Source organism: Ornithorhynchus anatinus, chromosome 8 (assembly GCF_004115215.2).
Source record: "Ornithorhynchus anatinus isolate Pmale09 chromosome 8, mOrnAna1.pri.v4, whole genome shotgun sequence".
Taxonomy (NCBI): domain Eukaryota; kingdom Metazoa; phylum Chordata; class Mammalia; order Monotremata; family Ornithorhynchidae; genus Ornithorhynchus; species Ornithorhynchus anatinus.
Window position 1 is genome coordinate 3,928,195 of NC_041735.1, and position 26,821 is coordinate 3,955,015.

Below are 26,821 nucleotides of genomic sequence, written 5' to 3' on the forward strand. Positions count from 1 at the left end.
AAGAACTGACTCCCATTCTCTCCTAGACCCCCTCCAATCTGGCTTCCGTCCCCTCCACTCTACCGAGACTGCTCTCTCTAAGGTCACCCATGACCTCCTTCTTGCCAAATCCGATGGCTCCTACTCCATTCTGATCCTCCTTGACCTCTCTGCTGCCTTTGACGCCGTCAACCATCCCCTCCTCCTCCATACCTTATCTCACCTTGGCTTCACGGACTCCGTCCTCTCCCGGTTCTCCTCTTACCTCTCTGGCCGATCATTCTCGGTCTCCTACGCCGGAGCCTCCTCCCCCTCCCATCCTTTAACTGTTGGAGTTCCTCAAGGGTCAGTTCTTGGCCCTCTTCTGTTCTCCATTTACACTCACTCCCTCGGTGAACTCATCCGCTCTCACGGCTTCGACTACCATCTCTACGCAGATGACACGCAGATCTACATCTCCGCCCCTGTCCTCTCCCCCTCCCTTCGGGCTCGCATCTCCTCCCGCCTCCGGGACGTCTCCACCTGGATGTCGGCCCGCCACCTAAAACTCAACATGAGCGAGACTGACCTCCTCATCTTCCCTCCCAAACCCGGTCCGCTCCCAGACTTCTCTATCACCGTGGATGGCACGACCATCCTTCCCGTCTCTCGGGCCCGCGATCTCGGTGTCATCCTTGACTCGTCCCTCTCGTTCACCCCACACGTCCTATCCGTTACCGAGACCTGCCGGTTTCACCTCTACAGTATCGCCAAGATCCGCCCTTTCCTCTCCACCCAAACGGCTACCTTACCATTACGGGCTCTCGTTATATCCCGGCTAGACTACCGTGTCAGCCTTCTCTCTGACCTCCCTTCCTCCTCTCTCGCCCCGCTCCGGTCTATTCTTCACTCCGCTGCCCGGCTCATCTTCCTGCAGAAACGATCTGGGCATGTCACTCCCCTTCTTAAACAACTCCAGTGGTTGCCTATCGACCTCCGCTCCAAACAAAAACTCCTCACTCTAGGCTTCGAGGCTCTCCATCACCTTGCCCCTTCCTACCTCTCCTCCCTTCTCTCTTTCTACCGCCCACCCCGCTCCTCTGCCGCCCACCTCCTCGCCGTCCCTCGGTCTCGCCTATCCCGCCGTCGACCCCCGGGTCACGTCCTCCCGCGGTCCCGGAACGCCCTCCCTCCTCACCTCCGCCAAACTGATTCTCTTTCCCTCTTCAAAACCTTACTTAAAAATCACCTCCTCCAAGAGGCGTTCCCAGACTGAGCTCCTCTTCCCCCTCTACTCCCTCTGCCATCCCCCCTTTACCTCTCCGCAGCTAAAGCCTCACTTTCCCCTTTTCCCTCTGCTCCTCCACCTCTCCCTTCCCATCCCCACAGCACTGTACTCGTCCGCTCAACTGTATATATTTTCGTTACCCTATTTATTTTGTTAATGAATTGTACATCGCCTCGATTCTATTTAGTCGCCATCGGTTTTTACGAGATGTTCTTCCCCTCGACGCTGTTTAGTGCCATTGTTCTCGTCTGTCCGTCTCCCCCGATTAGACTGTAAGCCCGTCAAACGGCAGGGACTGTCTCTATCTGTTGCTGACTTGTTCATCCCAAGCGCTTAGTACAGTGCTCTGCACATAGTAAGCGCTCAATAAATACTATTGAATGAATGAATGAACTGACGATGCAGCACGTCTGATACAAATTTGGGTGTGTAATCGGAGCTGAAGTATCAACCTTAACCACTGACAATAATTTCAAGAACAGAAAAACGATACTTTAAAAGAAAACAAAACTGTTCCGTACCTTGAGGGTTCGTTCTTGCTCACATTCCTAGATTGTAGTTTGTTCTGCAGTGTAGCTTCGGGACCCTGTTTCTTGTTCTTTGTTTGCTAGGAACAATTAAAACCAAGCACTTGATTTCAAATAATTTTCTTTAAAAAAGCTTCCTGCGCTGTTCACACCTAAATTAAATTTTTTTTTTTTACAGCAGTCAGGGAAACATTTCCTCGATCATAAGCCAAATAAATATTTTGACTCCTCTCAAAGTCTAGAATGAAGTCCTCCAGCGTGGGAAGCTGCTGGATCTGTCTGCACCATGACAGACCGAGCAAAAGTGTGGCAAATTCGAGTGCAGAATCATTAGGGTACGTTGCTTCTCCATCCACCGGATCCACCGGAGGCTTTTCAGAAGTTTTGCCACCTCAGTGCCTGCACCTTTACTCAGCTAGACCTTTGCTATTCTTCGGTCCCTTCGTGGTGCCGCTGGGTCTCGGCATCTGAGTGTGAATATCAGTTCGCGCCACGAAAGAGCTATTAATGGGACGGAGTTTTCCACTCCACTCCCAAAGCCCGGCTCTTCCGGGCCTAGAGACTCCATCGGTCTCGGACGTCCCCCATCTCCAGTCTTCCGAGTTCTTCCCTGCTTTCGGTTTTGTGGAAGCCGGCGATTTCGCTGTCGTGTTTCTTACCCTCTCGTTACCGGTCAATTTTCTTGACAAATACGTTTGGGACGAGAACCTCGTCTGCGCGGATTTGGGTCAGGCAAATCATCCTTTGTGACCATAGCAGGTGAAACAAAAGACACTTGCGAGAACTGTGATGAATGCCCACCCCTAAATTTCCTTAGAGAAGCAGCCTGAGCTAATGGACGGGGCACGAGCCTGGGAGTCAGGATCTGGGTTCTAATTGTGACTCCACCACTTGTCTGCTGTGTGACCTTGGGCAAGCCTAGTAACTCTAGGCCTCAGTTACTTCATCTAGATAAGGGGATTAAGATTGTGTGTCCCATGTGGGACATAGACTGTGTCCGAGATCTATCGCAGTGCTTAATACAGTGCCAGGCACACAGTAAGTGCTTAACAAACACCATTAAAAAAAAAGTTTCCCTTTAATTACCCACCAGGGATCTAGTAACCACGTATCTATTTAAATTAATCTCTATTCTTCCAACCTGTTTTTTCCTCTAAAAACATAATATGGACCTCTTGACCATAAATAACCCCAAATCCTTCTTGAACCTCTTGTTGTTTTCTGTCTGCACAGCTTCCTACGGTAACGCTGGAAATGTTTTCATTTACTCCGACTGGGGAAATAAACCCTGCTAAAAGCAGTGAGTTTGTTCACTTTTTAATCTCGTGCAATAAGGTTCAAAATGGACATGTACCCTCAACAAAGTAAGTCATCTGATCTAGGGTAAGTAGGAAAAAACCCACCCTTCTTCCTCAGGGAAAACTATTCCAGTACCTTAGCATTTGAAGTAGGAAGGATTGAGCCTCCAGAAGATTGCAGCTCTCTAGAGATGAAAAGGGACAGAAAAAGATTGTTCAGCCCTGACAGGGAATCCATAGAGCTATACATTTAGAAATAAGCAATACTCTCACCTTTTAAGTTAACTCCATTCCTGGTCTACTGATTTTAAATTGTATCTATATGCTACTAAAATGAGTGACAAATAACCTCTGCTTTGTAAAAAAATATATTTTGACTGGACTCATTTCATTTAGTGAAACAAAATCATCATCTACTATGAAGAACATCTGCTAATAACACTGAAAAATGGTCACGTAGCCCTTCAACATGAGAAAGTAATAAATGCCCTTACAGTTTACCTCAAGAAGTGTGACCTCAGGCAAGTCACTTTACTTCTCTGGCCTCAGTTACCTCATCTGTAAAATGGGGACTGAGGCTGTGAGCCCTATGTGAGACAGGGACAGTGTCCAATCCAATTTGATTGTATCCACCCCAGCGCTTAGCACAGTGCCTGGCACACAGTAAGCACTTAAATACCATGATAACAATAATAATTATTATTATTATCCAAGGTAAACAGGGAAATTAAAACAATTGTGTTCTTCCCCTTACTTCTTACCCTGTTTATCCAATGTTTCTTTTTCCTAAGGAATACATCTGCTCTGGCATACCAAAAATAAAAGTATAATACAGTAAACTTGACCGAATACATTCCTAAACCATCATTCGTTCATTCAGTCGCATTTATTGAGCGCTATGTGCACAGCACTGTACTAGGCGCTTGGAATGTGCAATTCGGCAACAGATAGAGGCCATCCCTCTCCAATGATGGGCTCACGGTCTAAACCACTTAGCTGTGTGACTTTGGGCAAGTCGCTTAACTTCTCTGTGCCTCAGTTACCCCAACTGTAAAATGGGGATTAAGACTGTGAGTCCATGTGGGACAACCTGATCACCTTGTATCCTCCCCAGCGCTTAGAACAGTGCTTTGCACACAGTAAGCGCTTAACAAATGCCATCATTATTATTACTAAACAATCACCTAAGCTGGTTCCTGGATAAGGAAAAAACCCTAACTCCAAGGCCCACATTAAGACCCGCAACCCAGAGCCTTAAATAATAATAATAATAATGTTGGTATTTGTTAAGCGCTTACTATGTGCAGAGCACCGTTCTAAGCGCTGGGGGAGATACGGGGTTATCACGTTGTCCCTCGTGAGGCTCACAGTCAACCCCATTTTACAGATGAGGTAACTGAGGCCCAGAGAAGTGAAGTGACTTGCCCACAGTCCCACAGCTGCCAAGCGGCAGAGCCGGGATTCGAACCCATGACCCCTGACTCCCAAGCCCGGGCTCTTTCCGCTGAGCCACGCTGCTTAAGTGGAGAGCCACGTATTAGCGATGATTTTTTTCCGTTTTGCACCGGGGAAGCCTAGTGGATTCCCACTTTCTCCATCTTCTTCTTGCCCACCTGAAGCCACCGCCCCAGCAACGAAAGGAAAACAAAATACGCGCTAAGCCGGTCTAACCCGTCCTCAATTCTCCTTTTGAGAAACTCTACCACCACTTCCTGTGGGATCACGGCAGCTCGAGGTGTGAAACTCTTTCAAGATCCCCTGCCGTGAATGAGTTCAAAAACCCTGTTTCTGAAAGGCAGCCCCACACTTCTGTGCTGGTCCCAAGACAGGCCAGAGATCTCGAGACCGTTCTCTCCCACAGGATTTCTGCTATTCCTTGCTCGGACTAAGTACGAAAATATTACCCTAATAATAATAATAATAATGTGGGTATTTGTTAAGCGCTTACTATGTGCCGAGCACTGTTCTAAGCGCTGGGGTAGACATAGGGGAATCAGGTTGTCCCACGTGGGGCTCACAGTCTTAATCCCCATTTTACAGATGAGGGAACTGAGGCCCAGAGAAGTTGAGTGACTTGCCCACAGTCACACAGCCGACAAGTGGCAGAGCTGGGATTCGAACTCATGAGCCCTGACTCCAAAGCCCGTGCTCTTTCCACTGAGCCACGCTGCTTCTCCAACCTGGGCAAGCTCCCTCGAACTATTTCGGCACCTCGTCTCTTTTAGTGCTTCTGGGTTCTAGGTGGAATCCGTCATTTGAGGTTTGTGAGAATGTGATGAAATGAGATGGATTGTGGTTAGGAAGTTGGGGCAACTGAGAACCAAAACGCTACACCAACTATCCGATTCACATGCTTAACTTCCTACACCTGTCTATCCATGCTCACCAGAGCCCATTTCGGAAGTTTTCCTGAACCCAAAAACCCCATGAAATCTGAGAAGAGAATCGAATTCTCCCTATTTTAATACTAACAACCCCGGGGGCAGGGGGAATGTTTGCCTACGGGTGCTTCCGTTCACAATTTCCTCCATGAAAACACCAAGGGCTTCAGAAGCGGCGTGGCTTAACGGAAAGAGCACGGGCTTGGGTTCTAATCCCGACTCCGCCACAAGGAAGTTGTGTGACTTTGGGCAAGTCACTTAACTTCTCTGTGCCTGTCACCTCATCTGGAAAATGGGGATTAAGACTGAGCCCCAAGAGGGACAACCTGATCACCCTGTAATAATAATAATTTTAATAATGTTGGTATTTGTTAAGCGCTTACTATGTGCAGAGCACTGTTCTAAGCGCCGGGGTAGATACAGGGTAATCAGGTTGTCCCTCGTGAGGCTGACAGTTAATCCCCATTTTACAGATGAGGTAACTGAGGCACAGAGAAGCTAAGTGACTTGTCCACAGTCACACAGCTGACAAGTGGCAGAGCAAGGATTCGAACCCATAACCTCTGACCCCCAAGCCCGGGCTCTCTCCACTGAGCCACGCTGCTTCTCTATCTCAGCGCTTACAGCAGTGCTTGGCACATAGTAAGCGCTTAACAAATGCCATCATTATTTATTATTATTCAGTAGGTTTTCTGTACTCAGCTAATCCAACTCTGGTATATGGAAAGCTTCTCATCATGAGGATTCCTGGTTTTTACACCAGCCCCTCTACACATCAAACAGTGTGCAGAGCACTGTGAAAATACGAAAGAGTTGGTAGATATGTTCCCGAAAACCATTACGCTTATAACAGTAGCATTTTTCTATCCAAAATATAACTGCTGAATCCTCAGAAAAGCAAAGACAAAGCAACTAGGCTACTACTAATAATAATAATTATTGTGGTATTTCTTAAGCACCTACTGTGTGCCAGGCACTGGACTAAACTCTGGGGTCAATACAAGATAATTGGGTTGGAAACAATCCCTGTCCCACATAGGGCTCAGATGAGGTAACTGAGTCATACAGAAGTGAAGTGACTTGCCCAAGATCACACAGCAGACAAGTCGCAGAACTGGGATTAGAACCCAGGTTCTCTGACTCCCAGGCCTGTGTTCTTTCCACTAGGCCTCGCTGCTTCTCTAGCTGAAATAATTCAGTTAAAAGAGAAGGCAGCACATCGTGGTTAAATCCTCTGGTTTTCATGACAATGATCGACTTAAATATTTGCCATTTTCCTCCTTCCAGTTACATTTATTTTATTCGTTCTTTTAGTTTCCATCCTTTCCTGATTATTGCCCGGTCATCCCTCAATCCTCTTGATCCTATATATTTTGGAAGGATTCAAGATCAAGGAGAATGCCCTAACAAGAGATTGAAAGAGAACGAGGGAGAGTTATTATTTCCTGGGGAATGCATTTCAGGCACTTCCAACTCACCACTCTCACAGAAGAGATGCTTCATAAACGCCGCTAGCCTTTCAACTGATTTCTGTCATTTCCTGCTTCTTATCTGTACCCTGCATCCTTCTGATTTCCTTTTTGGCACTAATGACAATTACAGCCAGGCTGTCTAGAGATCACAAGGCCCCACAGCAAAATTGAGAACAGACAGAAGAGAAGACTACTTTGAGAAATCAGCTTGCTTTTTGTCCAAACCCAACACAGTCTGTTTGGCAGATTTAGATGACGATGCCGTCCAGTAGGGAAAAAAAAGAGTTGGGAGTTAGAAGGCCTGGATATCGATCCAGTTGTCCTGCTACTAACAATTTGGCCATGGCAAAGTACTTGACCCTTCTGCCCTTCATTTTCTCCACCTGTAAAATGGGTATTTTATCAATCAATCAATCAATCAACTGTATCTACTGAGACCTTACTGTGTGCAGAACACTATATTAGGCAGTCAGGAGAGTAGGAGGTAATGTGAGAGTTAAAAGTCACGTTCTCTGCCCACATCGAGCTGGCAATCTAGAGTTGTTAATAATAACACTTGTCCCTGCTTACCTCCTTGGGCCCAAAGAGGATAAAATGAGAGGACATATGTGAAAGGACTTTGGAAAATGACAAAAAAAAACCTCCCAAAGTACCAAACACAATTTTCCCAGTGCCTGGTAAATCAGCCGCTTTGAGACGACCACGAACGCTTCCAGATTGCCGTGGTTGACGTAGTGTGTTGGTACATTGTGTATAACCCGCATTTTTACATTTCAGTCTTATAGGGTCGCTTAGTACAGTGCGCTGCACACAGTAAGGGCTTAACACACAAGATCGAACGAATAACAGCAGAGATGCGCTTCACCCCACGTGCCCGGCTTGCTACCGCAGAGTCAAATGAGACCCTTGGCAGACTCAATACAAAGCCCAAGGCCCTGCATTATTATTCTAGTAAAGCCTTCGATTCTCTTACGTAGTCTTTCCTTCAACCTTACATGATCACTCACGTCCCAATCAATCCTATCCCAGCATGTCCCTTGCCAGGCACTGCTGCTCCATCACGATCTCTTCGCCTCTCTTTTCTGGGCACACAATTCCTCGTTATATATCGAAGGCTCTGATGGTAAAGTCTGGAACTGCCCCTAAATCTTCCAGTTATCGTCCTCTGCTCGTAAGCAGCCTCGACTGGGACGGCAAAATTAGTCCAGCGAGTTCTACGGCCGCCGGCCTTCTCGCCGAGGCACACGGGAGGCGGGAGGCCCGGTTTTCAGGGCCTCATCCCGGGCTCTACACAGTGAAGGCTTTCGTTTGCCCTTTTTTCAAGGTGGGTTTGGGGTAGGGGGAGGGGAATTAAACATAGGTATGGTGAGAAATCATCATTATCATCCCTAATGGCACTTATTAAGTATCTTTTTGTGCAAACAGTGAGCTGAGAGATGCCTAAAAAGGTAGTCCCCCAGAGGAAATCTACCCCACTCTAACATACTGAGTAGATGCCCATTGTTGATCCGCTGCATCTGCTCTCTGTCTCACCCAATAGTACTTTTTGATCCCTCTTCTTACAACAAGGCTTTCATTTTTCCTATCCACCCCCGCCCCCGAATATCAACTTGGCCGTGTACCCTTTAATCCCTTCGATGCTCACCCCAGCCCCACAATACTTATGTAAATATTCTTACACTCCATTTCCCCTATGCCTAATCTATTTTAATGCCTGTCTTCCCCTGAAGACTGTAAGCTCTTTGTGGGCAGGGATCGCGTCTGCCAACTCTGTTATATTGTATTTTCCCAAGCCCCTTAGTACGGTGCTCTGCACACAGAAGCGTTCGGTAAATACCACTGCGTTCGCCTCCCACTAGACCGGTCTGCCTGTCCCGCCCCCACCATTTCTCAGTTAATTGCGTTTACATCTTAATTATTGTCCCAGTGCTAAGACCTCCAATTCCTCCTGCTTATTTCCTAGGCTCCTTACACTGGCGTGTCCTTGTGAAGGATCACGGATTGTCCCTTCCCCTTTCCTCTGCGTTAACTTGTCGATCAGATTAGAATTTCCCAAATCTATTGGAGAGTTCGTGCCTTCCCTCAGATCACTGGAAATTTCAAGTACCTCCGTTGAGGCATCAACGATGCGCTGTTAACAAGTTAAGTCCCCTTACCTCAAATTGTCATCTTCTTCGGTAGTTAATTGAATCTGAGATGAAATCGCTCTAGACAGTATCTCCTGTTGCTCTTTCTAATCAGAAAGAAAAAGGGTGTAAAAGCCACAGCATTAGCACAGACCGCACGTCCTTCTGCACAGCTGATCTTTCGGCCTCATTCGGCGGCTCTTGGGACCGTGGAAATTAAGGACAGTTACGGTAAGAGCCACCTGGGAGGGCAGCCTTCTTGCTCAATTCTGACCAAAACAAGCTCACGTGCAGCCAAGTCTCAGGGAATCCAGAGACAGCTACCTAATCTAAACTAGTCTCTGGGGAACTTTCGACATTTTCTCCAACGAGAAATGAAAAATGACTACTGATGAAAAAAGTGGCCCAGCTGAGATTTGGGGGCCGGCTTGGACACCGTTTCTTTTGCTATTCCAAGAGACACCACTGACTCTTGGAAAGTCATCATGCCGGGAAGGCTTAAGCCCTCCCTAACCACGACACCCAATCTGGCACCCGAAATGGAGCGAATATCCCACGCGACCACCAACGTGCCTCTTTTTGCCCGCCGTCCTGACCCACCAGTGGACTCTGCACCTCTGGAACAGACTCTTTCAGCCCCCAAACAGCATGAGAGTGGACTGGATCGGAACTTGACAAGCCTCTAAGGCCAAAGCGATGGTCTCCTGAATATTTCCCAGAATAAACTCTCCTCCGAACTGTGCTTTCCACCTCACTCACCCATCAGGCTCCCCCAGCCAAGCTATTTTTAGTTACCCCCGTCAAGTGAGGTAATCTGCATGGCTGTTCTAAAATATTAATCTCGGAGAAAAAAAACATTATAAATTATTCAACTTGGTGTTATGAATATCTTTGCTAAGGGATGTGAAATGGAATGCCCTCTTTCAGAGACTAACAGCATCCTACCTTGTCATCACTGATTAAATACTCAAAAAAAATTGTTACGAGGCAACGCTACTCTCAATAATGCGTTTCTAAGTCTTACTACGTTTACTCACGATTACTCTGTCAGCCTGGTGGACCAGTTCTAGTGTTTTGGCATCCAGTTCCGCATTTAAACGTCTAAAACAAGAAAAGGATTAACAATCAGGCTCTCCCAAAGCAGATAATAAAATCTGAGAGCATACGAAACAGAATATTGATTTTACTAGTCAGCAACCAACCAATCGCTTCAGCGGTGCGAGAGAGAGTACGGTGGAATCTTACAGTGAGAAACCTGTTTTCAAAGGGTCCCGCTGGGGATTCACGACCGATTCAATAGGAACCGATGAGGATGTGAGATCTGGAGATCTGAGAGGTACGGTTCAGGAATCGCGGAAGGCATCAGAGAAAAGCCTTACATCACCTTTGGAAATGAAGACATTTTTACAACACAGGATGAGCCGAAATCAAACCCGGAAAGAGTGTGAATTCAAGGAATCGTTTAGCTAAAGGTTTGTTTTTTTTTTGAGTGAGGAAAAAAATGCAGGAGTGTTAGGAAACACATTTATAAATATGAGGGTTGAAGTCATGGAGGGCAACCATCACACGGTTCCTCAGAGCGGACTTGGTTGCCAGGGACGGAGCCAGCGTACTGAATCATTAGCCGGACCCAGAATAGCATTCCGAAACCTTGTCCCAGAAAGCCCCGGCACCTGGAAGGCACCTCACCTTATATTTAGGGCTGGGGGCTGTGTCCATGTAGCTTGGGGACAAGAAGTTGCAAGCTTTGAGGTTCTGCGAGACCTCCCCCAGCCTACCACCTGAGAGCAGTATTTGTTAAGCGCTTACTATGTGCAGAGCACGGTTCTAAGCGCTGGGGTCGTCAGGTTGTCCCACGTGAGGCTCACAGTCATCATCCCCATTTTACAGATGAGGTAACTGAGGCACCGAAAAGCGAAGTGCCTTGCCCACAGTCACACAGCTGACAAGTGGCGCAGCCGGGATTCAAACCCATGACTCTGACTCCCAAGCCCGGGCTCTTTCCCCTGTGCCACACTGCTTCACCTCTTCTCCCGCTACCTTCACCCCTCCAAGACCTCCATCCCTACTGCTTTTCAAGCAAGACCGGGAGTGGCACGGTGGCGCTCAGAGAGAGGTCATCACGTTTAAAAGAAAAATAATGTCTGTAGGGGCCTAGGAAGAAAGCCCACACTTCAAACCGATACCAATGCCAGCCACTCCTGCACCTAAAAACCTCCCAGGAGCTTTTTCACTTCCCAGTTCGAACGCCACCCCGCACCCTACCTGAATAAAGAACGCACGACAGACAGCACAACAGTGATTATAATAATGTTGGTATTTGTTAAGCGCTTACTATGTGCGAAGCACTGTTCTAAGCGCTGGAGTCTAAGTAGGTCAGACTCCAGATAAAGCGAGCCGTCCTGGGTTCATTCTTTATTCATTGGTAAACCGACTTGGGCCCGATTTCACTTACCGTTGAGGTGTGCAAGGGCTCCAAACTCAGATTCTCACCGAAACCTTTCCCGTAAATACTGTGAAATTTTGTGGGGCGTCTTAGTGTGTAGCATAATCACACTAATAATAGTGATTATAATAATATAATAACAATAACATAGTAATAATCTGCCACTCAGCTGTGTGACTGTGGGCAAGTCACTTCATTTCTCTGTGCCTCAGTGACCTCATCTGTAAAATGGGGATGAAGACTGTGAGCCTCACGAGGGACGACCTGATTCCCCTGTGTCTACCCCAGCGCTTAGAACAGTGCTCTGCACATAGTAAGCGCTTAACGGATGCCAACATTATTATTAGCAAACCTCTATGATTCCATTTATATTGACGACGTTGTTTTGTTCCGCTGTCCGTCTCCGCCGTTTAGACTCAGAGCCCGTTATCGGGGGGGGGGGACGGTCTCCGTCTGTTGCCGCACTGTACGTCCCAAGCGCTCGGTACGGTGCTCTGCACATAGTAAGCGCCCAGTAAATACGACCGAACGAACGGATGGACGAACCGCCCTCCCAAGAGCTTCGTACGGCGCTCTGCAGGCAATAAATACGACGGAACGAGCCGAATGAGGGAACGAGGCGACTTGGCGGACGTCCGGCGGTCAAGCGGTGGAACTGGGGATGGGGAGCCGGGTCCTCCCGACTCCTAGGCCCGCGCTCTAGCCACTAGGCCACACTGCCGCCCTGGCCACTAGATCACACTGCTGCCCTGGCCACTTGACCACACTGCCCACTAGATCACACTGCCGCCCTGGCCACTTGACCACACTGCCGCCCTGGCCACTAGACCCCACTGCCTAATCACACTGCCGCCCTGGCCACTAGACCACACTGCCTCCCCGGCCACTAGACCAACAGGGCCGCCCCGGCCACTGGGCCACACTGCCGCTCTAGCCATTTGGCCCCACTGCCACCCTAGCCACTAGGCCCCACTGCCTCCCTAGCCACTAGGCCACACTGCTGCTCTACTAGGCCCCATTGCCACTCTAGCCACTAGGCCCCACTGCCGGCCTAGCCACTTGGCCACACTGCTGCTCTACTTGGCCCCACTGCCGCCCTAGCCACTTGGCCACACTGCCTCCCTGGCCACTAGGCCCCACTGCCGCTCTACTAGGCCCCGCTGCCTCCCTAGCCACTTGTCCCCACCGCTTCTCCTCCATCCTCAGAGATGGATAGATGCGAGTTAGGTCCGTAGATGCCGCGGGGCGGGAGGCGAGGAGGGAGGCGGCCTCCGGGCCGGGGGCGGAGGGTGCGCGGCGCCTCCCGCCTCGTCGGGCTTAGGACAGGTGTGTGGAGGGGCCGCGGGGGAGGCCTTACTTATACTCCTCCTCCTTGGCGAGCAGGTCTCCCGTCAGGGCGTGCGGGGACGAGGCCCCCGGGGGTCTCTGCCTCTGCAAAGGGACAAAGCGCGTTGAGCACCCCGATGCCCCCCGGCCCGGTCCGATGCCCCCGGCCCGTCCCGTCTCCTCTCCCGCCGCCGGCGCTACCCTCGGCTCTCCCGGCCGGGCCGCCATCTCCCCACCAAGCCGCCGCCCGTTCCCATGGAAACCGCCAACGGCCGCCACCCTTCCCGCCCTCCCCGCTCAGCCTCCGCTTTTTCCTTCCTGCCTTCCTGCTTTCCTGCCTGCCTGCCTTCCTGCTTTCCTGCCTGCCTGCCTTCCTGCCTGCCTGCCTTCCTGCCTCCCTTCTCTCCCTCCTCAGCCTCCTAGGCCTCTCCCCGCACCCCCCTCAGCCTCCTGGGACTCTCCCCTTCCTCCTTGTGCTCTCCCCCCCCCTCAGCCTCCTAGGCCTCTCCCCTACCCCCTCAGCCTCCACTCTCCCCTACCCCTTCAGCCTCCACTCTCCCCTTGCTCCTTGTGCTCTCCCCCACCCCTCCTCAGCCTCCTAGGCCTCTCCCCTTCCTCCTTGTGCTCTCCTCCACCCCCTCAGCCTCCTAGTGCTCTCCCCTACCCCCTCTGCCTCCACTCTCCCCTTCCTCCTTGTTCTCTCCCCCCCGTCCCCCTCAGCCTCCTAGGCCTCTCCCCTACCCCCTCAGCCTCCACTCTCCCCTTGCTCCTTGTGCTCTCCCCCTACCCTCCTCAGCCTCCTAGTGCTCTCCCCCCAATACCCCAGCCTCCACTCTCCCCTTCCTCCTCGCGCTCTCCCCTTCCTCCTCGCACTCTCCCCCACCCCCTCAGCCTCCTAGGGCTCTCCCCCACCTTCAGCCTCCACTCTCCCTCTTCCTCCTAGTGCCGTCCCCCGGCCTCCACTCTCCCCTACCCTCCTCAGCCTCCTTGTGCTCTCCCCCACCCTCCACTCTCCCCTACCCTCAGCCTCCTAGTGCTCTTCCCCTCACCCCCACAGCATCCACTCTCCCCCTACCCTCCTCAGCCTCCTAGGGCTCTCCCCTCTGCCCCCCCCTCCAGCCTGCATTGTCCCCCGTCCCCTTAGTACTCTCCCCTCCCCCCTCAGCCTCCAAGGGCTCTCCCCCACCCCCCAGCCTCCACTCTCCCCCTACCCTCCTCAGCCTCCTAGGGCTCTCCCCTCTGCCCCCCCCTCCAGCCTGCATTGTCCCCCGTCCCCTTAGTACTCTCCCCTCCCCCCTCAGCCTCCAAGGGCTCTCCCCCACCCCCCAGCCTCCACTCTCCCCCTACCCTCTTCAGCTTTCTAGGTCTCTCTCCCACCCCCTCAGCCTCCAAGTGCTCACCCCCCACTCCGACCTCCACTCTCCCCATTCCTCATAGTCCTCTCCCCTAGCCTCCTAGGGCTCTCCCCCACCCTCTGTCTCCACCCTCTCCTTCCTCCCAGTGCGCTCCCCCACCCTCCTCAGCCTCCTAGGACTCTCCCCCACACTCAGCCTCCACTCTCCCCCTTCGCCCTAGTGCTCTCCCCAACTCCCCGCGGCCTCCTAGCGCTCTCCCAACCCTCTGCCTCCACCCTCCCCCTCCTCCTGGTTCTCCACCCTTCTCAGCCTCCTAGTTCTCTCCCCACGCTCCTTGGCCTCCTAATGCTCTCCCCCACCCTCAGCCTCCACTCTTCCCTTCCTCCTAGTGCTCTCCCCCACCCTCAGCCTCCACTCTTCCCTTCCTCCTAGTGCTCTCCCCCACTCTCAGCCTCCACTCTTCCCTTCCTCCTAGTGCTCTCCCCCACCCTCAGCCTCCACTCTCCTCTTTCTCCTAGTGTTCTCCCCCACCCCCAGCCTCCTGGTGCTCTCCCCCCTCCCTCAACTTCTTCTCTCCCCCCTCAGCCTCCTAGTGCTCCCCTCCACCCCCTCAGCCTCCTCTCACCCCCCGCTCTCCCAGCGCTTCCCATCTCCTCTCAGCTTCTCTCTCCCCGTCCCTCCCAGTGCTCCCCCATCTCAGGTTCCCTCTCAGCCATCAATGGGATTTGGTCCAACTCCGGGCCCTGGAGGGAATCCAGGCCCTCACAGAAAGCAGCGGTGGGTTGCGCTACCTCCCCTCTTACTCCTCATCCCAGTTATGAACAAAACGAGCACTGGGTGACCCCTAGAGAATTGATTTTTCTCATCTCCCTGGAGTGCCTGAAGAGGAGGCCAATTTGGGCTCCATTATTAGGGCTGGGGTAGGGGTGGGCTGTGGCCCCCATCCTAAAAGAGATAAAGCGGCCAGATGGTTCTCTCCACGGGCCAGAGTCAGACCGGTCGGCAGTCAACGCTATCGGGTCACTGAGATTCAGTTGGCCCTCGCCTACCCATTCTTCCTCAAGGGCCGTCGAGTCCTTTCCGACCCCGAGAGACCCCGTGGACGCACCTTCTTTGAGACGTCCCATCTTCTGCCGTAAAGTCCCACCGGTATGTGTATCCATAGTTTTCTTGGTAACGATATGGAATCGGTTTACCGCCGCCTCCTTCCGCACAGTAAAAACTTGAGTCTCCGCCCTTGTCTTCGATGAATGTTTCGATCCCTCGATCATCCGCCTTTGACTCTTTCCCAGGCCGCTGCTGCCCAGCGCGGGGGAATCGACTCGGACGCTTCAACTCTCCGATATGCGTAGCCCTGTGTGGCGTAACTCTAAGCTTCATCAGAGGACGCAAACTCTCCTGCCATGGTAAGCGTCAATTCATAGAAGATTGCCTACCCATCCCCTGAAAATATTCAAGCTGGGTCTCTCTCCATGATGCATCCTAAATGGATGGGAATTCTGTTGATTCTTCTTTCTACAGAATCATTGCCTTAATAATATTTGCCATTCCTCTTATCTATTTCAAAACCCATTCGGAGCTCTAGCCGTGGCGTCCGCTGGCCTCATGGACTCGGGTGGTTCCGGAATCCCGGGGAAGCCGAGGGAGGGAGAGGGAGTCCTGGCTCCCCGGAGCTTCCCGCAGCCAACTTCGGAAGTGGGGGGGAGCTTACTTTGTGCAGGGAATGTGCCTGTTTAATAATAATAATAATAATGTTGGTATTTGTTAAGCGCTTACTATGTGCCGAGCACTGTTGTACTGTCTTCTCCCGAGCGTTTTGTACAGTGCTCTGTACGTGGTAAGTGTTCAATAAATACGATCGAATGAATGAATAATGATAATGATGATGATGGTGGCATTTGTTCGGCGCTTACTATGTGCCAAGCACTGTTCTAAACGCTGGGGTAGATACAGGCTGATCAGGTTGTCCCACGTGGGGCTCACAGTCTCAATGCTCATTTTACAGATGAGGTCACTGAGGCACCGAGAAGTCAAGTGACTTGCCCAGAGTCAGCCGATCAGTGGCGTAGCCGGGTTTAGAACCCATGACCTCTGACTCCCAAGCCCGGGCTCTTTCCACTGAGCCAGGCTGCTTCTCTACTAAGCGCCGGGGTAGATACAAGCCAATCGGGTCGGACAGGCCGTGTCCCACGCGGGGCTCGAAGTCTTAATCCCCATTTTAGTGCCGAGGTCACTGAGGCACAGCGAAGTGACTTGCCCAGGGTCACACGGCGGACCAGCGGCGGAGCCGGAATTGGCACCCAGGTTCGTCGGGCGCCAACTATGTGCGGAGCACTGGACTGAGCGCTGGGGAGAGTGCGGCGCATGCGGCCAGAAACGTGTCTCCCTACTCTGCTATAGTCTACTCTCCCGAGTGCTTAGGGCAGTGCTCTGCACACAGTAAGCGCTTAGTGATGGGCTCCATCGTTTTCCCCTCTGTTTCTTTCTCTCGCCGTTTCTCTATTTCGTTCTCTCTGCATCTCTCCACAACTTTCTGTTTCTTTCTGACTTTCCTTTCTGCGCGGCCTCTTCAGCCCACGTTCTCAGCCTCTCGGTCTCTGTCCCTTTCTGGCCGCCTCTTTGTTTCTGGGTCTCACCTACTTTTCAGTAAGAGTAAAACTGATCGTAGAACTTGGCCTAGTAGGAATAACCAAGGTATTTATCGAGATACCAGTGGGCGCAAAGCGCTGAACTAAGCACCTGGGAAAATACAACCGAGCGCGCAACACGTTCCCTTCCCACAAGTAATTTATCCTCTAACGGGGGAGGCAGACAGAAAAAATTATTTACAAACAGGGTAATCAGAATCGACGCTACGGTTTATCATACATTCCTACGCGAGTGATTGAGCCGGGGAGGGGCCATATAAATAAATAAATATGTAAGTGCTAGTTCTGAATTATTTTCCTCTCTTTTTGACCCTGCCCTTTGGAGGATACCACTTTAAGTTCTGGAAAATATGATTAGCTTTCTCTAACGTCCCTTTTTTCTCTCTCCATTACCGACCTCTCGTCAATAAAATTATCCAAGTTCCCGGTGAACCTATTGATATTTTCTAGCTCCACAGATTCCTGTCAAATATGTCATTTAAAGGGAGAGACCGCCGAAAGATTAGTTGACCTCAAAACGAGAGACGATCGCAAATCACTGTATTGGAAACACAAAAAACATACTCTCCAGAAAATACACCCGGGTTTAAAAATGAAGGAAAACTGAACCGGGGGTTTTTGAACTGAACGCGGATATTTGAAAAATTGCTGGAAACGCTTTTCCGTCATTTTTAAGGCTCCACTCATTCCAAATAGAATATCCGAGGTTAAAGATAGATAATCCACCCATGGCAAATTTTTACCCAGCAGGATCCACATTGAAGAATATCTCATGTACAGATTCATAAGTCTAAGTAACGACCCACTCTGTTTTGAAAGAATGCATAATGACATTGAAATTCTTTGAAAGAAATCTGCTCAGTGAGCTTTACTGGCATTTGGCCGAGGAGTCGTAGAAAACAAAACAGGAGGGAGAGATTGTATTTAATTCTTAATCTTTCGCTCCGTTAAAGCTTTATCACGTTGACTGTGGCTTGAACCTCTTGACCTAACGGTCGCAGTCCATCCCCCAGTTTTACTCTTGTAACCAGGTAGAAAATAGGTTTATAGTCGAGCAAGCAGCCAATGGAATTAAGGACTACTCAGCTCAAAATCTACTTGAAAACAACACACAATAGGAAATGTGGACATCTAAGACATCGTGAATATTAGTTGGGGGCAGAACCTCATTTTTCATTCCAGAAGAAATATTTTTAAAATTGCATTTACATTAATAACCGTTTTAAAATACATAATTGCAGTAGGTTGATTTAATAGACTACCAACTTCTTTCCTCTAATGCAATCCTTACGCGTGGTTTGCACATCCTAGTTTTAATTTAGAAATGCTGAAAGCACAGAGTTTTCAACAGAGCGTCACTCGAGCATGCTGAAAACACATATTCCGTGTTCCTCTTGTAGGCAAATTCTCCAGATTCGAATTGTGAAAAACAGTCAGCATCTGGCTAAGGTGCTTACAGTGATCTCCGGATCACATCTCTCACAGCACCATCCCTAGAGGCCCTCGATAAATATAATTCTGAGTCAGATCTATACGAAACCCGCTTCTTTCAGATGTCCTTTTCAGAGTCTGTGTAACAAACAAACTCTCAGATCGAATAAGTGTTTTCAACCCATGCTCTGGCTTATTTGGTGACACTAAACCACTGTACTTTTCCCCATTCCGGCTTAGATGTAAATCATCGTTCTAGAGTAAAAGCTCTTTATGACAAAATAAAAAGGGTCTAATTTTAGGAGATTCCGTCCGACTAGAATTCTTCGAATGGAGGTCTTGGAAAAATATTCAGTTGAATGATTCAAAGGAAGATTATTTAAATAGTATTAATAGCATTTATTGAACGTGCGTTCGGTGTAGTGGACTGCATTAGGTATTTAGGAAATATAATAAGCTCCTGCCCACGAGGAGCTTACGCTAAGGGGGGAGACAAGCATAAAAAAATATTCACAACTGGAGAAGGCAAAAAAATCAATAAAATGGAGGGTTTGGAAGGTTTTCTGAAGATGACTAAGGAATTGACCACTGAGGGTTTCTATATGGGAAGCAGCGTGGTTCAGTGGAAAGAGCGTGGGCGTGGGCGTCAGAGGTCGTGGGTTCGAATCCTGGTTCTGCCACTTGTCAGCTGGGTGACTGTGGGCAAGTCACTTCACTTTTCTGTGCCTCAGTTACCTCATCTGTAAAATGGGGATGAAGACTGTGAGCCCTACATGGGACAACCTGATGACCCTGTATCTCCCCCAGCGCTTAGAGCAGTGCTGTGCACATAGTAAGCGCTTAACAAATACCAACATCATTATTATTTCTAGACATTTTAATACATTTAAATGCCCACAAAATCTTTCTCCCTGTCCCCAAAGATTGATGTATATATATATATATATATATCAATCACTGGTATTCATTGAGTGCCTACTGTACTAAGCGCTTGATAAAATACAATATGATAGAGCTGATAGATGGTAATCCCTTCCCACAAGCAGTGTGGCTCAGTGGAAAGAGCCCGGGCTTGGGAGTCAGAGGACGTGGGTTCTAATCCCGACTCCGCCACTTGTCCGCTGTGTGACCTCGGACGAGACACTTCACTTCTCTGGGCCTTAGTAATCTCATCTGTATAATGGGGATTAAAAGTGTGAGCCTCACATGGGACCTGATTACCATGTATCTACCCCAGCGCTTAGAGCAGTGCTTGGCACAGAGTAAGCGCTTAACAAATACCACAGTTATTATCCTGACTCTGCCACTTGTGTGCTGTGTGACCTTGGGCAAGCCACTTGACTTCTCTGTGCCTCGAGTTCTTTCTTCTATAAAATGGGGATTAAGACTGTGAGCCCCATGTGAGACGTGGACCGTGTCCAACGTGATAACCTAGGCAAGCAGTGTGGTCTAGTGGCTAGAGCCCGGGCCTGGGAATCAGAACAACCTGGGTTCTAATCCCGGCTCCGCCACTCGTCTGCTGTGTGACTTTGGGCAAGTCACTTGACTTCTCCGGGCCTCAGTAAAATGGGGATTAAGACTGTGAGCCCCATGTGGGAAAGGGACTGTGTCCAACCTGATTAGCTAGTATTTACCCCAGCACCCAGAACAGTGCTTGACTCATAGTAAGCATTTAACAAATACCATCATTAATTAAACAGTGCCTGGCAGACAGTCACTTCACTCGTCTGGCCCTCAGTTCCCTCATCTGTAAAATGGGGATTGAGACCGTGAGCCCCATGGGGGACGGGGACTACGTCCAACCCAATTTGCTTGTATCCGCCCCAGCGCTTAGTACAGTGCCCGACACCTAGTAAGCACTTAAAAAATGCCATTTAAAAAGAAAAAAGGAGTGGAGCGGGAGTTCTTCCTTGGGTTCTGTGACAGTATGGGAGATTTCATCTGTTTCAAAGCACAAGAAAAAAGGAGTGGAGCGGGAGTTCTTGGATTCCATGACAGTGTGGGAGATTTCATTTGTTTCAAAGCACGGTGGACATATTTCCCTTGTCAGTCGCATATGCCCTCCCTCTCCCTCCTCACTCCTTCCTTTTGCCCCGGAGCTCTTCGAAACCACCATCTTCATTATCCCCTCTGCGTTGGGATAAAGTCGTGGACAAAACATCCGTAGTGGATTCTTGTGGGAGAGGAGCTAGGGAGAGAGAATAAATGTTGAGGTTGGAAGCAACAAGATCTAATAGAAAGATAGCCAAAGTTAGGAGATCCGGGTTCTATTCCTAGATTCATTCAATAGTGTTTATCGAGCGCTTACTGTGTGCAGAGCACTGTACTAAGAGTTTGGAATGGACAAATCGGTAGCAGATAGAGACAGTCCCCGCCCTTTGACGGGCTCACAGTCTAATCGGGGGAGACGGACAGACAAGAACAGTAGCAATAAATAAAATCAAGGGGATGAACATCTCATTAAAACAATAGCAAATCAGTCAGTAGTATTTATTGAGCACTTACTATGTGCAGAGCACTGCACTAAGCGCTTGGAATGTACAATTTGGCAACAGAAAAAGACGATCCCTGCCCAATGGTGGGCTTACAGTCTACTCTGCCTCTCATCTGCTGTGTGACCTTGGCCAAGTCATTTAACCCCTCTGGGCCTGTTCCCTCATCTGTAAAATGGGGATAAGACAAACACTCTCCCTATCTCACAGATTGTGAGCCCCGTGTGGGTCAGGGACTGTGTTTTATCTGATTATCCTGAATCTACCCCCCGACAAAGCATAGTTCTTTGGAATATTGTTGTTGTCCTATGCTGTCGAGTCACGTCCTACCCATAGCGACGCCACTGGATACATCTATCCCAGAATGTCCCACCACCATCTGCGATCGTTCTGGTAGTGGATCCGTGAAGTTTTCTTGGTAAAAATACAGAAGCGGTTTACCGTCGCCTCTTTCCGCGCGGTAAACTCGAGTCTCCGCCTTCGACTCTCTCCCGTGCCGCTGCTGCCCAGCGCAGGTGAATTTTGACTCGTCGCCGACGGCCTTCCACTCGCTAGCCGCTGGCCAAGCTAGGAACGGAATGGACAGGCCTCTGCTTGACTCTCCCACCTGTAGTCGAGACTGGTAGTGTGCTGGAAACTCTCCGGGTGCGATCCTGAGAGGGTATCTTTGACATATAAGAAGGATTAATAAATATAATTATTATTATGTCAAAGAAGCCACCTCCAAGCATCCAATTGCCACTGTCAGTGGCAGAATCCTGGGTTGGTTTAGTGGATTATTGGTCGGATCCAATAATGACATTTCTTATTTTTATAAAACGGCAGGGCCTGTCTCCATCTGTTGCCGACTTGTACATTCCAAGCGCTTAGTACAGTGCTCTGCACAGAGTAAGCGCTCGATAAATACTACTGAATGAATAAAATAGTAAACTGTCGATAGAAATACCTCAAATATTTCCCAACTCCTGCACCCCCTTCCTCTGGCTGAGTAAAATTCCAAGGCTGCTGTGATAGAGTCTGAAAGCAAATCCTCCACTTCATTATGACGAAAGCGTTCACCGAGACGTACAGCGTGGCGGAATAGCTTAAGAATAGCATTCGACTCACTGTACCGGCCCATCGGAGGCTCATAGAAGACGCCAGGTTATATGGTGTGGCTTGTAAATCAATAATCCAGCCATCGAAGGAATCCCCCGGACAGCGGCTCAACCTTTTCCCCCTAATAAGAAATAATCATCTCGCAGTAGTTGACACCTTAGTGGATGAGGCCCTTAAGTACTTTGAAACGCCTCCCAGCACTTATGTAAACCATTTATACTCCACTATTTCCCCTATCTGTAATTGATTTTAATGTCTCTCCCTATAAACTGTAAGCTCCTTTTCTTTTTTTTTCCTGTTAAGTGCTCACTCTGCGCCAGACACTGTACTGAGCCTTGGAGTACATAGAAGTTAATCAGGTTGGACACAGTCCATGTCCCGCGAGGGGCTCGCGGTCTTAATTCCCATTTTACAGATTCATTCAATCGTATTTATTGAGCGCTTACTGTGTGCAGAGCACTGTGCTGAGCTCTTGGAAAGTACAATTTGGCCACAGATAGAGACAGTCCCCACCCAGCAATGGGGCTGCCAGTCTAGAACTGAGGCCCAGAGAGGTGAAGCGACTCGCCCAAGGTCACCGAGCAGACGAGTGGCAGAGCCGGGATCAGAACCCAGGTCCTTCTGACTTCCAGACCCGGGCTGTAACCACTAGACCACCCTCATTCATTCAGTAGTGTTTATTGAGCGCTTACTATGTGCAGAGCACTGTACTAAGCGCTTGGAACGGACAGTTCGGCAACAGATAGAGACCGTCCCTGCCCGATGACGGGTTCACGGTCTAACCGGGGGCTCTCTGTGGTCGGGGGTCACATCTACCGACCCTCTGAACACAATAAGCATGGTGCAGTGGGTAGTGCGCCGGCCTGGGAGTCAGAAGGTCATGGGTTCTAATCCCGGCTCCGCCACTTGTCTGCTGTGTGGCCTTGGGCAAGTCACTTAACTTCTCTGTGCCTCAGTTACCTCATCTGTAAAATGGGGATTAAAACTGTGAGCCCCGCGTGGGACAACCTGATTACCCTGTATCTACCCCAGAGCTTAGAACAGTGCTGTGCACATAGTAAGCGCTTAACAAATACCAACATTATTATTATTATTATTCTCTGGTCCTCAGTTCCCTCATCTGTCAAATGGGGATTAAGACTGTGAACCCCACGTGGGACAACCTGATCACCTTGTATCCCCCCAGCGCTTAGAACAGTGCTCTGCACATAGTAAGTGCTTAACAAGTACCATCATTATTATTATTGTGAGGCCCACGTGGGACAGAGACGACATCCAACCCGATTTGCTTATATCCACCCTAGCGCTTAGTGCAACGCCTGGCACGTAGTAAGCGCTTAACAAATACCACAGTTATCATTATTAAGCGCTCAATAAATACCACCGATGGACTGATGAGCATTTGTATCCCCTCCCAGTTATCTGTGGGTGGATGTTTCTAAGATCCAGCATGTGTAGGTAAGTCTCAGAGCTTTTCTGGGCAATCACTGGTAGACAGGCGGTTTACGTAACAGCGGGTCCGAGAGGCCTTGCAAATAAATAAAAAGTGGTGTTTCCCCCACTTCCTCTACTGCAGAAATGCGGCGTTACTGTTTTTAAGCACAAACATTCATTTTTCAAGTCACACAGGGTCTACGGAGGATCACGAGCTATTTCGATAAGGCATTTGCCAAAACAGCAACTGTGGACTTCATTATCAAGCCACGTGCCTACTTCCCCATTTTCCTACATCCCGTCTGCATTGTGGTTGCTGTCGATCGTTCCTGGGGCAAATCCCATTCTTGCCAACTTACATATCTTTATCTCTCTACTTTCTCTTCAACATTCGTGCACACCCATGAGACGACGCAGGGGAGACGCTCCTTTGTTTCTAGGAGGCCGGGAAGCCTCTTTCCGAAGATAAATCGAAAGGCTGACACGCTGTGATCGTCACGACCTCGTAAAATATTAATTCAGAAAGTAATCTTTCAAAATGGGTGCCCGGTTTATCCGGGCCGAGGTTAGGGTTCACTTTCTTAACGGCCTCTCCTCAGACTGAAAATGCGATCTTGTAGCTTCTCTAGAAGAGTCCGAAAAGACGTTTGTGTTTTGTTTCGCGGTCTGGGTTTACTCATTTCGGTGTCATCCCTCCTAACCTAATCCAGACAATCGTGTTGGCCCAACAATCTAAGCATATTGAATCCCCCAAGCACAGAATTTCCCCCTGATAATACTCTGATTACAGAAGCTTTTATGTCTGCGGGAAAAGAGGGCATTAAACTCTAAATACCCTCGGCGTGGTAAAAAAAAAAAAATGGTGAGCATCCATTTTCTCGAAATGCCGTCTTCCTTGAAAGACGATCCTTTAATCTCATGATTCCGGGCACTCTGTTCCGATTACTGTGTATCAAAAGGTTTGGCAGATGAAAGTGGCCATTATAATGTTATCACGTAATCTGGAGAACCGCTGGCCTTAGCCGTTTAATAAGCCGGCGTTTTGGAATCGGGGTCAGCAGAGGATGTGGTAAGTAGAATGGTCAGTCGGTCATATTTATTGAGCGCGTACTCTGTGCAGAACACTGTACGAAGCGCCTGGAACAGTCCCCGATTAGACTGTAAGCCCGTCAGACGGCAGGGACGGTCTCTATCTGTTGTATTTAATATTTAATATTATTTAATTTAGTATTTAATAGAATTCAATAGTATTTATTGAGCGCTTACTATGTGCAGAGCGCTGTACTGAGCGCTTGGAATGTACAAATCGGTAACAGAGACAGTCCCTGCCCTTTGACGGGCTTACAGTCTCCCCCAGCGCTTAGAATAGTGCTCGGCACATAGTAAGCGCTTAACCAATACCAACATTATTAGGTCAAAGGGCAGGGCCTGTCTCTATCTGTTGCCGATTTGTCCATTTCAAGCGCTTAGTCCAGTGCTCTGCACATAGTAAGCGCTCAGTAAATACTATTGAATGAATTATTATTAATGGAGAGTTCGCCGGTTATGAGCCGACCCCAGAAACCCTGCGCCAGAGGATCCGGCTTTTAAGCCCGGGCGGTTTACCCTCCCGGAAAAGGGAGGCCATCCATTAAAGTCGCTCCCGGCCCCATCCCCGGCTCTTCCCCCCATCCCTCCCGCCCCCGTAGCCGTCAGGACAGATGGCTCGTCGTTTTTAATTAAGCTTATGTACTGGGCCGGCGAGGCACATGCGGTTGACACGGTGGCTGATCGGGGATTAGGCCCGTTTTGGGGTGGTTTTCTTTTTTTCTTTTGCTTTTTAATCCGGGTGTCAACGACGCGGGCATCTCGCTCCCCTTGCAGTCCCGCCGAGCATCTCACGAGACCCCCAGCTTCCCTCCCCTGTTGGACCTCTCTCATTTCTCCGCTCAGGCCGCGACTTCAGCCGACCGACGGAGAACCGTTCCCTTAAAGTGCGGGCCCGAACCGTGGCCTCCGTCCTCGGGCAGATCCGAGCTCTCGGTCAGTCAGTGCGACGGTTATCGGTGCCAAAAGGGAACCGGAGAGCGAAAATACATTTCCCTAGATCAGGTTAGACGCGAAAGCCAATTGCGTTAGGTCGCTCGGCGGCACCTTTGTGATCCTCACCGAGACCCTCCCTTTATTTATAATCCATATAACCCATGTCTTCTTATGTTGCATGAAAGACAGCTAATCCCCAAAGCTTGGTACGTTAAAGCCTCCCGTCTCCCCCAATCCTCCCTCCGTGGCTTTGTTCCACAGAAGGAGTCTATTGACGTTTAATAATAATAATAATAACGTCAGTATTTGTTAAGCGCTATGTGCAGAGCACTGTTCTAAGCGCTGGGGGAGATCCAGGGTCATCAGGTTGTCCCGCGTGAGGCTCGCGGTCTTCATCCCCATTTTCCAGATGAGGCGCAGAGAAGTGAAGCGCCGTGCCCCCAGTCCCATGGCTGGCAGGTGGGATTCGAACCCATGACCTCTGCCTCCCAAGCCCGGGTTCTTTCCACTGAGCTACGCTGCTTCCCCCGACGCGATGGAGATGACGGCGGTGGAGGTCTGGGGGGAATCGAAGAGAGGTTAGTCAAGTGCGACCTATCCATTGTATTTATTGAGCGCCTACTGGGTACTGGGTGCCGAGCGCCGGTCCGAGCGTTTGGAAGAGCCCAGTATCCCAACAGACTCACACATTCCCTTCCCGCCACGCATTTCTATCTAAAGGACGAGCTTAGAGATTAGACGCCGTTAAATAGCAAAACTTGTCAAAGTGGAAATTAAAAGCAGAGCCTGACCATCCAGATCCTTCTCCGGAGAAGCAGCATGGCTCAGTGGAAAGAACCCGGGCTTTGGAGTCAGAGGTCATGGGTTCGAATCGCGGCTCTGCCGCTTGTCAGCTGTGTGACCGTGGGCGAGTCGCTTCACTTCTCTGGGCCTCAGTTACCTCACCTGGAAAATGGGGATGAAGTCTGTGAGCCCCACGTGGGACAACCTGATTCTCCTGTGTCTACCCCGGCGCTTAGAACAGTGCTCTGCACATAGTAAGCGCTTAACAAATACCAACATTTTAATTCCACACCTAAATAGCAACAGGATTAGGGAAGATGGTAGCCGGGGCGTCTAGCTGTGGTGGACTGCTGAGTCGGGACTGTGGCGGGACTCCCCCCCTCTAGACTGTAAGCTCGTTGTGGGCAGGGAACGTGTCTGTTTATTGTTTCATTGTAATAATAATGATGATATTATTCATAAAGTGACATGTATTCGCTTTATTTGTTTAACTGTTATTCGTTAAGCGCTTACTAGGTGCCAAGCACTGTTCTAAGCGCTGGGGAGATACAAGAGGATCAGGTCATCCCTCATGGGGCTCCCAGTCTTCATCCGCATCTTCCAGATGAGGTAAGTGAGGCACCGAGAAGTGAAGTGACTCGCCCACAGTCACACAGCTGCCAAGCGGCGGAGCCGGGATTCGAACGCGTGGCCTCTGACTCCCAGACCCGGGCTCTTTCCACCGAGCCACGATAAC

General features: G+C 49.7%; 1 protein-coding gene and 1 long non-coding RNA gene across 4 annotated transcripts in view; one reads left to right on the top strand and one right to left on the bottom strand.

Moving 5' to 3' along the window:
• Window positions 1-13,075, bottom strand: part of TEX9 (testis expressed 9) — a 37,806-nt gene extending 24,731 nt beyond the window's left edge. For all 3 annotated transcript variants that reach the window (XR_003761533.2, XM_029070757.2, XM_007669244.3), the window contains exons 1-6: window positions 13,024-13,075; window positions 12,854-12,927; window positions 10,088-10,151; window positions 9,081-9,157; window positions 3,208-3,256; window positions 1,768-1,853 (exon numbers count right to left, since the gene is read on the bottom strand). Coding sequence is in view for 2 of the 3 variants with exons in the window: in XM_029070757.2 (XP_028926590.1) it covers window positions 1,768-1,853; window positions 3,208-3,256; window positions 9,081-9,157; window positions 10,088-10,151; window positions 12,854-12,927; window positions 13,024-13,050 (377 nt within the window). In the remaining variant the exon portion in view is untranslated. The remainder of the gene's footprint in view (window positions 1-1,767; window positions 1,854-3,207; window positions 3,257-9,080; window positions 9,158-10,087; window positions 10,152-12,853; window positions 12,928-13,023) is intronic.
• Window positions 13,076-14,839: 1,764 nt separating this feature from the next.
• On the top strand, window positions 14,840-15,891 carry LOC114813784. The gene is made up of 3 exons (XR_003761534.2): window positions 14,840-14,954; window positions 15,242-15,326; window positions 15,470-15,891. It is a non-coding gene; the product is annotated as an uncharacterized LOC114813784 (long non-coding RNA).
• The last annotated feature ends 10,930 nt before the right edge of the window (window positions 15,892-26,821 follow it).